The sequence below is a fragment of the Panthera leo genome, chromosome A3 (genome assembly GCF_018350215.1).
Source record: "Panthera leo isolate Ple1 chromosome A3, P.leo_Ple1_pat1.1, whole genome shotgun sequence".
In the NCBI taxonomy this organism is placed as follows: Eukaryota; Metazoa; Chordata; class Mammalia; order Carnivora; family Felidae; genus Panthera; species Panthera leo.
In genome coordinates this window covers 86,012,210-86,028,588 of record NC_056681.1, presented here as the reverse complement: position 1 = coordinate 86,028,588, position 16,379 = coordinate 86,012,210, and the positions used below count along the sequence as shown (strand labels likewise).

The window sequence follows — 16,379 nt, the reverse complement described above, 5'->3', positions numbered from 1 at the left end:
ATCTACAGTGTTGTGCAACCCATGGATGCACTCTTGATCTGTGCTGGTTTTTTTGTGTGTGACACTTTCCACGGGCTGTCTCATTTCCCTTCACAGTTTAAACTCTCATCTCAATACTGAGGACTTGCATCTTTATCTCTAGCCTAGATCTCTCTTTATGCTTCAGTGTTACAATCGGGGTCATTCAAGTATCTGGCAGGTCTTACTGATGCCTCAGAGTCAACAAACTGAGCTCGTTGTTCTCCCCTTCAAGCCTGCTTGTTCTCCTCTCCTCATTCAATGGCACTACTTATCAACCTAACCTCTTCTTGGATCTGCCTCTGTCTACTCCCCCTCAACACTACGGGTCAGGGTTAGACCCTTATTATTTCTTTCCTGGACAGTGGCAGCTCTCCACTGGTTTCTCTACCACCATCTTGCTATCCCAAATTCCATCCTCTACAGCTGCATCTAGAGTCATCTGTCTAGAATGTTGTTCTGATAGCCCTAACAGCTCCTCATTGTCTGCACAGGTTTGTATCCTTTGAGAATTTGATGAAAGTGATACACCCCTTTGCTCAGAAAAGTACACATTCACGTTTACGCACAAGCTCACAAATTTTGATGACAGTTTCAGGGCGTCCATCAAATCCCCAGAATTCATTATGGGCCCTTACCTGAAGGCCCTACACCACCTGGCCTCTCTTATTCCTCCAACCTCCTCTCCTCTTCACTTCCCTCCTTATACTTTGTGCTTTGACAAAAGTAAACCTAGGCACACCTTACTGTACTGTTCTCTCATGTTCTTCTCCCTGAAACACCCTTTATTCCTTGTATTGTTTGGGTAGCTGTTTCTCATCTTTCGAGTCTTAGCTCAGGCAACACTCCTTTAATTCCTCCCTTGCCTACCTACTAAACATCTACTGTGTGAGGCCCTCTACAGGCACTGGCATAAAAGATGGACATGGTCTTTGCAATCGCAGACCTTGTAGTTGAGTGGGGAACACAGACAAGTAAATACTACCAATGAACTCTGAGTCTGTGCTCTCATTTTATATGTCTACTTTAGCATCTACTGTATATTATAGAAATGATATCATTACGTATTTGTCTCTCTCACTGAGCCCCTAGATGACTCAAGTCTGACTTGACTCATCTTTGTAATTTTGAGACATAGCATAGTGTTTCAAACATTAAAGGGCTAGTCACTCAAGTATTTATTCGATGGAGGAAAATTAGAATTTAGCAGGCTAACACCTTCCATAGCTAGTGGGTGGCAGAAGTGGCACTGGAGCCGATGTCGCCCGAGGCTGCTCACCTCTCCCACCATGGCCCTGTCCCTGGAAACTAACTTCACTGCAAAGAGCTTGGGTTTTGGAATCAGGAAAAGATTATTTATTTATTTATTTGATTTATTTATTTATTTTTTAAAGAGAGAGAGCATAAGTGGGAAAGAGGGGCAGAGGGAAGGAGGGAAGGAGGGAGACAGAGAGAGAGAGAGAGAGAGAGAGAGAGAGAGAGAGAATCCCAAGCAGGCTCCACGCTGAGCGTGGAGCTTGACGCAGGGCTTGATCCCATGACCCTGGGATCATGACCTGAGCTGAAATCAGAAGTTACATGCTCAACTGACTGAGCTGCCCAGGTAACCCAGTAAAAGATCATTTAAATCCTCATTCTTCCACTTATTAATATGTAGACTTTAGATAAGTTACTTAACTTCTCTTAAACTTCCTTTTCCCTATGTATATGAAATTGAGATAATTCCTACTTCCCAGGATTGATTTGATCCTTAATGAGGTAAGAGATGTAAAGCTCCTGACACATGGCCATCCTTCAATAGATCTGATTTCCCTTTCTGTTCACCCCTTGCTTCACCCCTTGCTTCACACAACACCACGTCATGTTCCTGGTGATGTGCCCAGGCTTGGCCTAGGCAAATGAATTTGATTCCTGTAAACAATCTCTTGCTAACTGTGGCTGGAGCTATGGTGTCACTAGGTGGCTGCAGGTTAGGTATTTGGGAAACCACATGCCCTCAGGTATCCATACCAGTGTCAAGGAAAGGGAAGCCCAAGTGGGTTTCCCGATGGTAAATTTAATAGCTCTCATTAAAGGTGATCAAATATTAATGTTGGTAAAACATAAGCAAACATTATGCTTCATTCCTGCCACCTGAGAGGTAATCTACCTGGGCTAGAAATGGCAATCAAATTGATAGGCATCGAAGACATTGGATTCCTTAACCCACCGAGTAAGCAGTATAGAGAAAATATGAGGTGAGAATTACCTAAACCCTAGTGGAACTCTTCTTAAAAAGTATGGCTATAAAGTAATGAGGTTGTTCTTATAGTGCCGTAGCAAACCCCCCACATCCAAGTGAATCTAATTCCCTCTAAACTAGTGGCTTTGGATGCTGGAGACTCTCCAGTGACACAGCCATTGCTCAAAGCCATTCTGAAACACCTCCCTTGGAACTGTTTCTGAAACCAATTTGTAGGCCACGAAAAGAAAATCTTATACCTTCTTAGTCATGCTTTTCTTTTCACCAAGGAGGTTCCCAGCTTGATAAACTACCATTCACTAGACCCAGTTCCCACAACTATTAGAGGTGGTTTTCATATCAGATGATGATGTTTCCCTATTCCCCTATTGAGGATATTCAAAGTTATGTGACTTTGAAGTTATGGTCATTTCAGAGCAGGAGTGCAGAACATAGTTGGCATTGTGACAGCGTTGTTGGACAAAGTATACGGCTTTCCAAGGTAAATATTTTGAAGGAGCAGCAATCATTTGGATGTGCAAATTCTAGTTTGCTATAAATCTTATGGCTTTATGCCTTATATGAATAATACCAGAAGCACTAGATAAGCCATCGTCAGTATGCAATTAAGGGAAAAATTGATGCTATATTCCTTCAAACTCAAGCTCTGAGGTCCTTTGTCATGGAAGGACCCTCCATATCAAGGTTTTCCAGTATCATCTTGGTCTTCTTGTCACCCTGACCTAGTAGAGACACTTCATCTCACTTATGATGGGAAGGGTGATAATAAGTATATCTTGGATTCATTCAGCACTTTCTTTTCTCTCCCTAAAATGCGTATAGCTCGTTAATCAAAACCAGTTTTTAGAGAATAATGCAGACAAGATGTGGCTCGTTAGTACTCAAAATGCCTTAGTTCCTGTGAGTGGGCTGTTGAAATAGGATTAGAGAGAAAGTTACTTGGTAATATTCAAATATGATGACACTGGAAAAGAAAGGCTAATTTCTTGTTTTCATTTTTTGTTCCATTACAGGGACTGGTCTACTTGCCTTTAATGTAGCTCTTTATTTAATGTATGTGCTCAACTGGCCTTCTTGGCCATCCCTCCCATATTAGTATCATTATTACCTATTATCAGCAAGTAAGCATACCTACTATATACTGTTAGCCTTAGATTATAAACTTGGAAAGGTAGAAGCCAGGCCTATGATTTGGATGGTGCCTCACGGAGATAGATGCTTACCATTGGTGACCATGATGATTGATTCCTCAAAACTATGTCTCTAAACTGAATTACAGAGTATCTGGAAACCAACTAATCATTTTCTGTTGAGTTTCTAACACATGGTCGGCAGCAGGAGACACAGAAAGATGAACACAGTCAGTCTCCGCTCTTGGAAGATGTCATCAGTGTCCAGTTAGTTATTCAGGACTGATTCACAGGGCTCGCTCAAGGAGCAGTATGGGGTATGTGTGCTTAAACTTGAAATGATGCTACAAACCACAATGCTTGAGCTCAGAGCAGAGGACGTTCAGGAGGCTTGCCAAGGTCAGTGAGGCATCCTGGGGCAGGTCCAGGCAGTACTTGGCAGGCCTTGAAGCCACAGTGAAATGTGGGTAGGTGGAGAAAAGGAGAGGGCATTCCAGAAGGAAAGTGAAATGTGATCAAAGGCACCGAAGGAGGGACAGACATCACTTTACTTAGAGTGAGGAAGTATGGAATATAAGTTTTTGATCATCCTCAAACATCTTTATTAGGAGTCAGTGCATTGACAAATTTTAAGCCTAGCAGGTAAAGGCCACCTAAGGTTGCCAGATTGGACTCTATCAGCCACATTTGTTATATATTCATTTAGGTTGAGTTTCTACCTTTTATACACAAGCTCAAAACCTTGAGCTTTTAGATATCTTTTTCCAATTCTATGAATTTGGGCAATGAAGGTAAAATAAATTGCCTTAGCAATTTAATAAATTTAGAATAAGTTACCTTTCATACTTCCTTGGCCTGAAAATGAAGTAGTTCTCCTGACACTGGGTTGTGTGTAAAAGAAACCCAGGAATATTTTAGTTGTCACTTATTCAAATACTTTTTAATTTTTTTTTTTAAAGAAACAAAACATTAAGCCCACTGCTTTGGGCACTACACTAACATCTGTTCTAGCAACCACAGTAATGGCAAAGGAATGCTAGTTATGTATTGCCTGTGGCACAGACTGACTCTTGTTTTGGGGAAATATAAATTAAATCACTGACCTTTGAATTTCCTACTGAATAGGTGAGAGCTGGTTGCTTTGCAAAAGGAAAGGTGTTTATATACTCTTGTGAGACTTTATCATTCTGTAGGAAGCAGGAGGAAGAGCTTGCAAACGATGTAAGTCACATCAGTCCCAAACAATGTCCAGATCCGAAGACATGTGAGGACCGTGGCGCAGCTTGTGATTTGGTGCAATGTGACCATAAATTGCCAACCAGGATGATACGGTTTGGGTTTGGCTGCTGTCTCCTCCTGTTCTGTGATAGCCTAGTCCATGGATTTTGCCAATTTTGGACCATTTAAGGAACTGGCAATTACTTCAGTGTTGGCAGAAAGGAGATCCGTTCAGGCTCTCTCTTCTTTTTGGCCCATTTCCCAAACGGGTAATCAGTCCTTCCTTTGCTCCTCCTTTCCACTCCTCCTCCTCCACCTCTTCCTTCCTCCTCCACCTCTTCCTGCCTCCTCCTTCCTCTCCGCCTCCTTTTTCCTCCTCCTCTTCCTCCACTTCCTTCCTTCTCCTTACAACACCTCTATTCTCTTCCTCCTCCTCCACCACCTCCTTCTTCTCTCTCTTTCTCTCTCCCACTCCCTGTCATTCCCCCTCTCCTTCTCCTCCTTTCCACTCATACACACTTTTTGGATCCTCTTTAAATTGTGCACTTCTTCCTACAATTGTGTCTGTCACAACTGGATTCGTTAATCTAGAACACTCAACCCAAAAGACTCAAGCATTCATAATAGCCTTAATAACCCAGGAGCAGGGCATGAATGGACACACTGATCATACACTAAAGGTTGTATACTTAGGGCATACGCTTTGTCTCAAGTTCTTTCTTAGTCAGAGACTAGGACTTCTCACTTTATATACAAATTATAGAAACTTGTCTGATATCTGATATCTTAAACTCTCAAATTAGAAAGAGGACATCTAGAATAGAAGACACATGTATAATACTGAGAGATGAGAGGCTGGAAAAAGCAGAACCATAAACTTCAAAAACCGTAGTGATTGGAAGGGCAAACAGCCTCAGAAATCGGGGGTTTTGTAGTAACCTGGCAAATTATAGCTCATGATAAGAATGGTGGAGAGTAACATGTAAACACTGTACAGTATTTTATAACATCCATTTTGTGTACAAAGGCTTCCATAGACCCAGACATAGGTGAAAGATAAACTCAATCAGCATGTGTTTTCTTGGTTCCCTTGGTTAATGATCTCCCTCCAGCACTGATCCAACTTGTAACAGTAGTGAGTGTGACCTGTCCTCCATCCAGAACTGGCCAGTGTGTTATCAGACACACTGTCTATTTTTCTTTTTTATCTACCTTGCCCCCAACTAATAGTTTCCTATTACATACATATAATAAATAATATTTCCTATTACTTCTCTATCTACTACTCTATGTACTTCTCTATGTATCTTTTAAAAAAAAGAGATTTTATTTTTAAGCAATCTCTACACCCAGTGTGGGGCTCGAACTCACAACCCTGAAATCAAGAGTCACACGCACCACTGACTGTGTCCAGCCAGGTGCCCCCTTCTCCATTTATCTTGTTTTCTAATCTGTTCTTACTTTCATACTTTTATCTATTTTTTAGAGGGGTTACTCTGTTGTTATCTAATGTCTTGAGTTCAGTGCTTGGCTAATTGACTTACAACTTCCTTCCTTTCTAATATAAACATTTAAGACTATAGATTTTCCTCGAAGAACCACTTTAGCTGCATGCACAAGGTTTGTGATGTGGCATCTTCATAACTGACTAATTTTAAGTATTTCCTAATTTCCATTATGACTTTGGTTTGACTTATAAAAAAGTTAGATGTCTGTTTGGTATTTCAAAAAATGTGAGCTTTTCCTAAGTATGGTAAGCCCTGCAATAGTGCTAACTGGCTATCTCATGAAGTTGGCTGTAATGTGGTAGGTGATCAGCTCCTGCCCTCTGTCTATCTCTCACTCTCCAAAATAGAGTGGCTAGAGTTCTCTTTTTCCATGGTGGATGGGGTGGATGGTGGAGAAGAGGTGACTGATCAGTTTTGTTCAGCATTTGTTCAAGTTTTCTTTTACTTTTGGCACAGTATAGACCGATGGGAAATATTTCATTGAATTTAAAATGCATCCTTGTGGGATAACTGATTATTAGCCATTAGGGAAAAACACGGCCAATTAAATCATGATACATTATTGATTATCTGAAACATCCTAATTTTAGAGATGTTAAAATGTGCAAAAAGTGGGTCTCAGAATGTATAAAATAAGGTTTTTTTCCCATTAATCTTGTAATTGCATAGGCCCTATTTTATGCAACCAAAAAATTTTGGACCCTTCTTAGAACATTTTACTGTAGCCTCATTGTGTGCCTACTAGATCATGTTTAACTGCATTATTCAAACATTTATATTTTATTAAATTTCTTTGGATTGCTTAATTTATAAATTACTGAGTTGTGTTTAAATCTCTTGTGGTGGCAGATTTATCAATTTCTCTTTGTAGTTCTGTCAATATTTGTTTTATATATGCTGAGGATATAGCATTAAGCTCAGATCAGAATTATACCCTCTAAGTTAAGTGTTCCTTTTAATATTACGTAATGGTTCTCTTTATACCAATAACTTTTTTTTTTACTATAAAGTTTGTTTGTTTTATCTCATATTAACATAGCCACACTAGCTTTCCATTGGTATTTTCCTGATATAAATTTTCTAATATTTTTATTTTCAACCTTTCTGTGCCCTTATATTTTATTGAATGTATTTTTTTATTGTAAACAGTGTACAGTGGCATATTTTTTAAACACAACTTTTCAATCTTTTTTTTTTTTAATTTTTTTTTAACGTTTTATTTATTTTTGAGACAGGGAGAGACAGAGCATGAACAGGGGAGGGTCAGAGAGAGGGAGACACAGAATCTGAAACAGGCTCCGGGCTCTGAGCAGTCAGCACAGAGCCCAACGCGGGGCTCGAACTCACGGACCGCGAGATCATGACCTGAGCTGAAGTCGGCGGCTTAACCGACTGAGCCACCCAGGAGCCCCTCAATCTGTGTTTTTTAACTGTTGAGTTTGGTCCTTTATATTTATGTTGGTTATGGACTATTTGGATTTAACTCTTATTTCTAAAAATAAATTTTACTATCTTATATGTGCTTATCTCAGAGTTTCTTAAGAGCATAGATTCAGAAAATTTTTTCCCCTCATTTATTCTCAACACAAGGAAATTTCAAACTTAGGGAAAACATATTCTTTAAAATACTTTGAGATAAAAATATTGAAAGTCAATTGCTCAAACATCCAAGAAAAACAAATCGGCTCGGATCCTCCAAAACATATTTGAAAAGATATTTTTTTATGCATACAAGGGTTATCAAAATAAAGATGTTGGCAAACTATTTTTATTTCAGTTCATAAACAACATTCGATATCTGAGTTCTGCCTTCTGATACTCCTGTGGTCTTTTGCCCTTTCTAATGACAGTACAAGAAACCACAGGTCATTTTGTTAAAAAAATAATAATCAAAAATACTAGATATTGTGAAAAAGACCTTGAATTAAGTATGGCTTTACTGAGACTAATAAAGAGATGAGAATGATTTATGACTAGGATATCAATGTTTGTAAATTAGAAAGTGTGTTTTGAGGTTATTTGAAAACAAGATGTTCTCAGAAGGAGCTCAGAAGGACCACACTTTGGTCTGAAGTATAATCTCTTTTTGTATTAGGTGGAGGTTGGCCAGTTTGAATTGCACTAAGACCCACTGTCTCTAGCATTGCCAACAAAAGGATCTCATATTTATTTTCAGAATACAAAAACCAAACTCAGTTGTTATACTATATAGGACTGATAATGTTCACCTTATTCCTTCACCAGCTGATTTTTAGGTTTAAAATTATAGACTCTCAGTGTTGGAAGGAGTCTGAGAGCTTTTCCTGTCCAATTGCCTGTCTGATACATGAATGGTGTTTACATAATTCTGCCCGCTTGTCAACTCACCTGTGCTTGACTACAGCTGTAACAGGGAGCTCACTCCCCCCTGAAGCAGCTAGTTATAAAGACCGTTTTAAAAACTGAGCCACAAACTGTCTATCAGCCTATTCTAGTCCTTGGATCTATACAATAAAAGCAGACACTCCTGTCTCAGGACAGCCCTGCAAATGCTAAAAATAGCCAAAGTCTTTCCTTGTCTTGAGATCAAAGAGTCCCAATTCCATAGAATATTCTTTATTATTATTACTATTATTATTTTTTCCATAGAATATTCTACACAACCTACCATACTTGGTAATACTTTTCACATATTCAGTTTCTCTAGGATCTCCCTTGAAGCGTCTTGGTATTTCATACAATACGCAAATGAGATTTTACCTCTACCAAGTTGAGAGGTTCTGTCACTTTCTTAGTCATGGATATGATACTTCTGTTAATTCAGAAGCCAGAGCCTCTTTGGAAACCACATCACTGTGTTGATTCTCACAGAGCTTACAACATCAGGGTAAGGAAGCTAACTCTGGGTATCTATTGTGTACCAGGCCAGCTGTTTAAGGGCCAGGATTTCAGCCACCACATTGATCTGATCCCAAGTTTGTTCCCACTTTACTTCTCCAACTAGTCTGTTTCCTACATTTTGTTAAGCCACATCTTTCAAAGGACATATTACCTATAATTACAACAATAATAAAGTAAAGGCCATCCTTTTTCAGGGCTGAGTATGAAACGTTAATGAGTCACCTGTAGCCCTAGGGCTGTGGGTTGGCCATTTTTGGTACAAAGTTCCCTTCAGATAATGTAAAAGTAAACTAGAGCCTATTCCCTTTCCAAATGAACACATTTATAAATCAATTAATCCAAATTAATGCTATTTTGTTAATATACTTGGAACATACAAATTAGGGACTGATCTTCCTAAAATATTGCTTTTTGCTTCTTTTGAATGACTTCCCGTTGTCCAAACTCCACCTTCTGTTTGTCATTCAAACCCTCTTCAAGGTCAGTCTCCTATTTTCCCTCCAATCCAGTCTCCCCTTACCCTTCCAGGCCGTGTGAATAGGCAGCAGCTCAATGAACAAGGAGAGAGGTGGGTGTGGGAGTGAGTTGCACAGGAACCAGAATAATGTTAGGATGAAGAAACCTATAGGGGAAAGTCAGAGTGTGGGCCCTAGTCCTGTCCTCCTTGATTGGGTGTTTGGAAAGGACTTGTCTTCTCCAGGGGCCATTTCCTAGAATTGGGAAACAGTTTGGGGAGGGTCTTACTGGGGAAAGGACACTCATGGGGTAAAGGTTTTGGGCTGAGTAAATCATGAGCTTCTTAATTGTTCTCCCTGAATTTCTGGAATCATTTGTCCAGCTCTCTCTTGCAAGAATGGGGGGAGCACATTCTTGGGTAACTGTGATGTAATGCACTAGGTCCAGTAAGTAGACACTCCTCAAAGTGTGTAGTGCGTGTATCAAGTGAGTTTTCCAAAGGCCTGTGAGGAGCCTCCTAGTCTTTGGAACAGATGGAGGAATTTCTGATTCCTGTGTGATATTTGCCTTTTGTACCCCAAAGTGTAAAATATTTACCTCTTGGAGTGTATATCTTGCCTTGGCACCTATGTTGTAGGGTTCTGGAGGGTATTGACTGGCTATTCTTCTTTGAGTCCTTAACATTTTGCCTATAGTACTGTTTTAATACCCATTGATCCTGATCATTGACCCCATTTGCCACCAGCAACCTCCTTCCTTCCCATCCTTCCTTACTAAAGAGACCTACATAGCTATTGGTATGAAGTATCTATCCCAAAGATAGCTACCTGTTTTGATTGATGGACTGTTTTGCTGACCTTGGAAAAGAAATAGAAGAAAAAAGTCTTCTATGATTTCTACTTTTTTCTGAGGAGTATGCAATAATATTTTATTATGTTGGAAGGCTAGATTGCCACTCAGCACAGGCTGCTGGACTCATTCCCTAACAGGCTGGTGAAATTCAAGAAATTTTGGCAAGGACAGCCATGCCAACTGTCTGTTTACCTAGATAGCCATATGACTACAAAACCAGGCTGGATTTGTATTTTCCCAAGTTATTTCAAAGCAATTGGTAACAGAATTGAACTGATTTACAAAGTGAACCTGGGAAGGTGCCTAGGACAGAACTCTTAAGACAGTTCTGGGGAATGGTCCTTACCCCCTCTCTGCAGCCTGTCTTAGGTAAAGCCACTGCAGCCTCTACCTGTGAGCTCCAGCACACCCCCTTCAGGGCCAGCCCCGACCAGGGCAATCTGCACCCCTCAGCTATTGCCGGCAGCATCCAGACTGGGTAAACTGCCATAGCCTAAGTTTCTGGTATTCCATTGTGAGCTCGGGCTATGCCAATGCTCTCCAAGTCACAGCTTTTCTGCAGTTACTTAGATTTTTTTTTCCTGAAGATAAGAGGTTTTTATTTCTTGAATTAGGAAAGACTGGAAGTTAACATGAAAACTGCATCACATATAATGTTTAAATTAAATATTAAAGAAACTCCAAACTATGGCAGATAAGGAAGGCCTTTCCAACTGGGCCCAGTTGTTTCATCTCTGACCTGTTCTTCTAATACCCCATCCCAACCAATCACAGCCATGGTGGCCCAAAGCATGCCTTTGCCCATGCCTACTCTCTCCTGACTGAGTTCACTTATTATCTCTTCTGTTTGTGGATTTCCTAGACACTCTACTTCATTGCTAAATTGTCTATTAGAGAACTTATCACATTAAATTGCAATTCCTTCCAGACTTGTCTATTTCCCATGTCTCATATCTTTGTGCTCCTTGGACTTAACAAATGTAGTTACCTATACTGGGACCTCATCAAAATAAAAAGCTTCTGCACAGTGAAGGAAACAATCAGCAAAACTAAAAGGCAATCGACAGAATGGGAGAAGATATTTGCAAATGACATATCAGATAAAGGGTTAGTATCCAAAATCTATAAAGAACTTATCAAACTCAACACCCAAAAAACAAATAATCCAGTGAAGAAATGGGCAAAAGACATGAATAGACACTTCTCCAAGGAAGACATCCAGATGGCCAACCAACACATGAAAAAATGCTCAACTTCACTCATCATCAGGGAAATAAAATCAAAACCACAATGAGATACCACCTTACACCTGTCAGAATGGCTAACATTAACAACTCAGGCAACAACAGATGTTGGCGAGGCTGCAGAGAAAGAGGATCTCTTTTGCATTGTTGGTGGGAATGCAAGCTGGTGCAGCCATTCTGGAAGACAGTATGGATGTTCCTCAAAAAACTAAAAATAGAACTACCCTATGACCCAGCAATTGCACTACTAGGCATTTATCCACAGGATACAGGTGTGCTGTTTCGAAGGGACACATGCACCCCCATGTCTATAGCAGCACTATCAACAATAGCCAAAGTATGGAAAGAGCCCAAATGTCCATCGATGGATGAATGGATAAAGAAGATGTGGTATATATATACAATGGAGTATTACTGGGCAATCAAAAAGGATGAAATCTTGCCATTTGCAACTACATGGATGGAACTGGAGGGTATTATGCTAAGTGAAATCAGTCAGTCAGAGAAAGACAAAAATCATATGACTTCACTCATATGAGGACTTTAAGAGACAAAACAGAGGAACATAAGGGAAGGGAAACAAAAATAATAGAAAAACAAGGAGGTGGACAAACAGAAGAGACTCATAAATATGGAGAACAAACATTTGGTTACTGGAGGGGTTGTGGGAGGGGGGATGGGCTAAATGGGTAAGGGACATTAAGGAATCTAGTTCTGAAATCATTGTTTCACTATATGCTAACTAATTTGGATGTAAATTTTAAAAAATAAAAATAAAATAATAATTTAAAAAATGTAGCTACCTAGATTCTGTATCAGTCTCTATGTTTCTGCCTTGCTTCCAGCCTGGTACTATACACCTTCATGCATTGGAGGCCTGCCTGAATCTTGATCCAGTTGAAAAGGCTATTTCTAGACCCCTTCTCCAGGTCTGTACCCCCTGACAAGAGTCTGCTCCTAGTGGAGCTGGTGCTGTTCTGAGGAGGTCTTTGACTATTACCCTGTCTGGAATCACTGGTTGTAGTTTCTCAGCTGATAGATTTGTCCCTCTTAAATCATGCTCAAGCTCCCCATGCTCCTTGGATGTGCATCTTGCACCATGCTCCTTGGCTGGCCATCCTCTTTGTTGAACTATCTTTCAACCAACTCAGTGCTCCCTGTTCTAATCCTGCTGTGTTCTGGCTCCCTTTCTCTTCTACCATCAGGTACCATCATGATCTCAGTATGACCCTTGATTGAGTCCATTCATTCATTCAACCATCAACTATCTGCTGAATACTATGTGCAGGCATTCTGCCAGGTGCTGGGTTGCAACGGCGAACAAGACACAATCTTTGCTTTTTTTCCTCAAGAAGCACATGTGCTATGCTGTGCATGGGAGACAATTATTCTTTCCAATGTCTGTGAGTTTTTTGTTTGTTTTGTTTGTTTTACTTCAAGTCTTCACTTGTTTCCAAACTTATAATCTATCTCTGTTTGGCAGTTGGAGGCCCACTTTCTCGTGAGACATTGGGAGCCATTCAGTGTTAAAAACAATACTGAGGCTAACTGGGTTCTCTCTTCCTGAAACAAGAAGCCAAGTCTGTGGCTCCCTAAGCCTTAGTGTGAGAGGTGGAAACAAAGGGAAGACTTGGAACATGGGAAAGGGGCATTTGGAGACAAAGTTTTACAGTCTGTGCCTGGCAACCCAAAAGGGAGAAGATCCTAGACTGGTCACATTGAGCTAAAATTATCCTTTTCAGCAAATTCCTATTTTTATACCAGAAAATATTGTCCAAAAGAAGCAACATAAAACAGAGGGTCTGATTTTAAAATCTTGGGATTCTTAAATGAATGGGATTGGGAGTGAATCAAGAGAATAAATCATTTTTCTTAAATAGATTTTAATGATTTTTTTTTAAACTTTGGAGGACAATTAGTGTCAGGTAAGTATAATGTAAGAGTCCTGTGTGTTCAAGATTTACCTGGCAAACTTATTAGAATGCAGAATCCTGGAGGCACCTGGGTGGCTCAGTTGCTTAAGTGTTTGACTCTTGATTTTGGCTTAGGTCATGATCTCACAGTTTGTGAGATCAAGCCCTGCGTTGGGCTCTGCGTTAGCAGTGCAGGGCCTGCTTGGAATCCTCTCTCCCTCTCTCTCTGTCCCTCCCCTGCTCATGCTCTCTCTTGCTCCCTCTCTCACAAAATAAATAAATAAACTTAAAAAAAAAAAAGAATGCAGAATCCTGGGCTCCCTCCAAGAAATTCTGATTCTTTAGATTGACATTTTGGACAAGATAATTTTTTGTCATGGGTGGGGGCCCTCCTGTGCATTGTTGATGTCTCTCTCTTTCAAACAAATATAAGTAGAAAAATACTACTAGCTTCAGAAAGAACAGTGTGAATTCATGAAAATATGAAGGATAAAATGGTTCAAAAAATCCTTGGGAAATAAGTTAATATCCTGTTCATCCTCATAGAAACCAAACCATACTCCCAAACCATGGTGAGTTGGGGCTATTTCGGGGAACACTGGAAGATTCAGTCTGTTGTGAAATGCCTCCTGAAGCTGTGTTTCTCTTCTGCATGAAATGTTACCTCCTCTGATAAAATGCCTCCCAACATGCTCGGCGTGATAGAACATTTTAAATGATAATAGTTTTTACTTGGTAATAATGCATAAACCTTAGTAAATAGTTGTTTCAATTCATTCTTTGAAATGGTCTAAATATTCCCCTTATGTTACTATTTACATGATTCATTTACTGAGAAAATCTTTTTTCAAAAATGGTGAAGAGACTGCAACCTAATCCTATTTGACTTACCACCAGATCTAATTTACTGGTGTTTCCCCTAGTTAGCCTGCAGGCAACATCTTCAAAGTTTTCCCTAGCCTCTTCCTAGATTACAGGCTTATCATAGACCCAAAAGGAATCATAACTTTTCATCAGGGAAACATTGCCTGTTTATATTCTGCAGGGCATGAGCAGCAAATCTTTTAATGAGACAGGCCATTAGACTTTTACTTGGCAAGGAAAGACAATCTTAATAAACTAGTAAACGACTGTCATTCTTTGACTTATTACCAGGTACCTTAAGCCCCTTATACACTTTGCCTTTAATCTTTGCAACAACCATGCCAGACAGGCTCAGAGACAAGCTCAGGCAAATGTGCCCAAGATCACCCTACAAGGTGGAGGGGCTGGGATTCGAAATTAGGACTTTGACTCAATATCCTGTATTCTTTATTCCTCCATTGTGCTACAATTACAAAGCAGTTGTTCTGGTTGTGATCTCTCAAGGCTGAGTAGGTGGCATTTTAATTTTCATTCGAAAAGAATTTCTCTGAACAGTGACTTGACATGGGTCCTCTCAAATTTGCTCAACCTTGCTGCCCCTTGAAGCCAGGCTGTTTTCCATATAAGTTAGTGGGGAAAAGGCAGAGTTCTCGGCTGATTTAGTGTTGATTTTAGAACTTTATGTTCTGTCTCTTTCCTTTCTTCAAAGATGGTGATGCTCTAATACACTGGAAACCAACACAAATCAAAGTCTGATCATAGTTAATAGGGAGGAGCATCAGCTGAGCCTCATTGTACATACTGTGTGAACTAGGGCATCCCAGGAAAATGGTTGCCAACCTGAGAAATGGTCCCAAATCAGAAGGCACCAGAAACTGATACAAAATGAGAGAAAAAGAGTTAATGGTCCCTAGGAGGGACCACAAACAAACTGTGCTCATAGACATATCTAGTCCTTGCTCAGATTGGATTCTGTTTAGTGGATGGCCTCTTCCCACCTTCACGAACTGAAATTAGCATTTTCAAGTCCCCACTTGGGTTGTCTCCTCTGTGAAGCCCTTGTGTCTCTTCCTGAATTCACTCCTGTTCCCTGCTCTGAAATTCTATTGCATTTACACCTGGTTCACACAATTTTGTTCTTTATTCACATATTCTTTTACGTGTTTGTTGGGCTCCTTTCTCCAACTGGATTTTAAGCTCCTTAAGGGTAGCAATGTTGTAAAAGTAAATGGAACACTGATGACACAGTAGGAAGTCAAGAAATACTTGTTGAATGATTCTGATTTTTATACACTTTGGTTGGGAAATCATCGAATTTGAAGGCATTTATCTAAATGAGGACAATCTTTCATGAACACTTCTTTAAGGGGCTAACATTTGCTTGCTCTGCTCTAAAAAGGACAAACTTCTTTTAACCATTTCCCCTAAAGCAGCACCATAGTAGTGATCCTCCCCTCCCAACTTTTAGAGGTTGGGGAAGAAAGGGGATGTATTCACATATGCTGGTGAAAGAGGACTTTGGATGTTAAACCATTTTCTAGAGTCCTGGAGCTCAGTAAAGTTTACCATTTGTATAGGAATCTTTTAGCTCTTGGATGGAAAAAACTCTTTCCTGTAAAACTTCATGGAATTTCTGCTCCTGGCAGGGGCGACAGTTATTCATTGTGGATCTTGAAAACTGTGGCATGGTTATCCAAATGGGCACCAAATAAAGCGAGAAAAGAAAAGACTCAACTACATATTTTAGAATTATTTTTGGTTCCAGGTGATGGGCTGGGCAGGCTGTGACTGGCACAGACAGGACTAACCCTTTACTCAGACTCAGGGGATCACTTCTAATCTAAAAACCTTGTCCTCCAAACCAGCTGCTGAAGAAACAAACGTCAAGTCCAAGACCTTACTTCATATTCTGGATGACCACACGTTCCACCTGCATCTCTGTTTTGCCCAGAGGTGGCTTCAGTCTTTTTAATTGGAGCTTCTGTGTAGGGTCCTGCTGGGGATGGGGGTTTTATGTTTGAATATAGGTCCATTTCTTTCTCTGGATGATTTTG

At 40.1% G+C, this 16,379-nt stretch overlaps 1 protein-coding gene across 6 annotated transcripts in view; it reads right to left on the bottom strand.

The window, feature by feature from the left end:
* ANTXR1 (ANTXR cell adhesion molecule 1) overlaps nucleotides 1-16,379 on the bottom strand; it is a 217,341-nt gene that overhangs the window by 95,080 nt on the left and 105,882 nt on the right. Inside the window, exon 13 of one of the 6 annotated variants that reach the window (XM_042932538.1) lies at nucleotides 14,789-15,053. The exons of the other annotated variants lie outside the window; for them this stretch is intronic. Within the exon in view, the coding sequence (XP_042788472.1) occupies nucleotides 14,997-15,053 (57 nt within the window). The 3' untranslated portion in view covers nucleotides 14,789-14,996. Of the gene's footprint in view, nucleotides 1-14,788; nucleotides 15,054-16,379 lie in introns of those variants that run through there. 6 annotated transcript variants of the gene reach the window in all.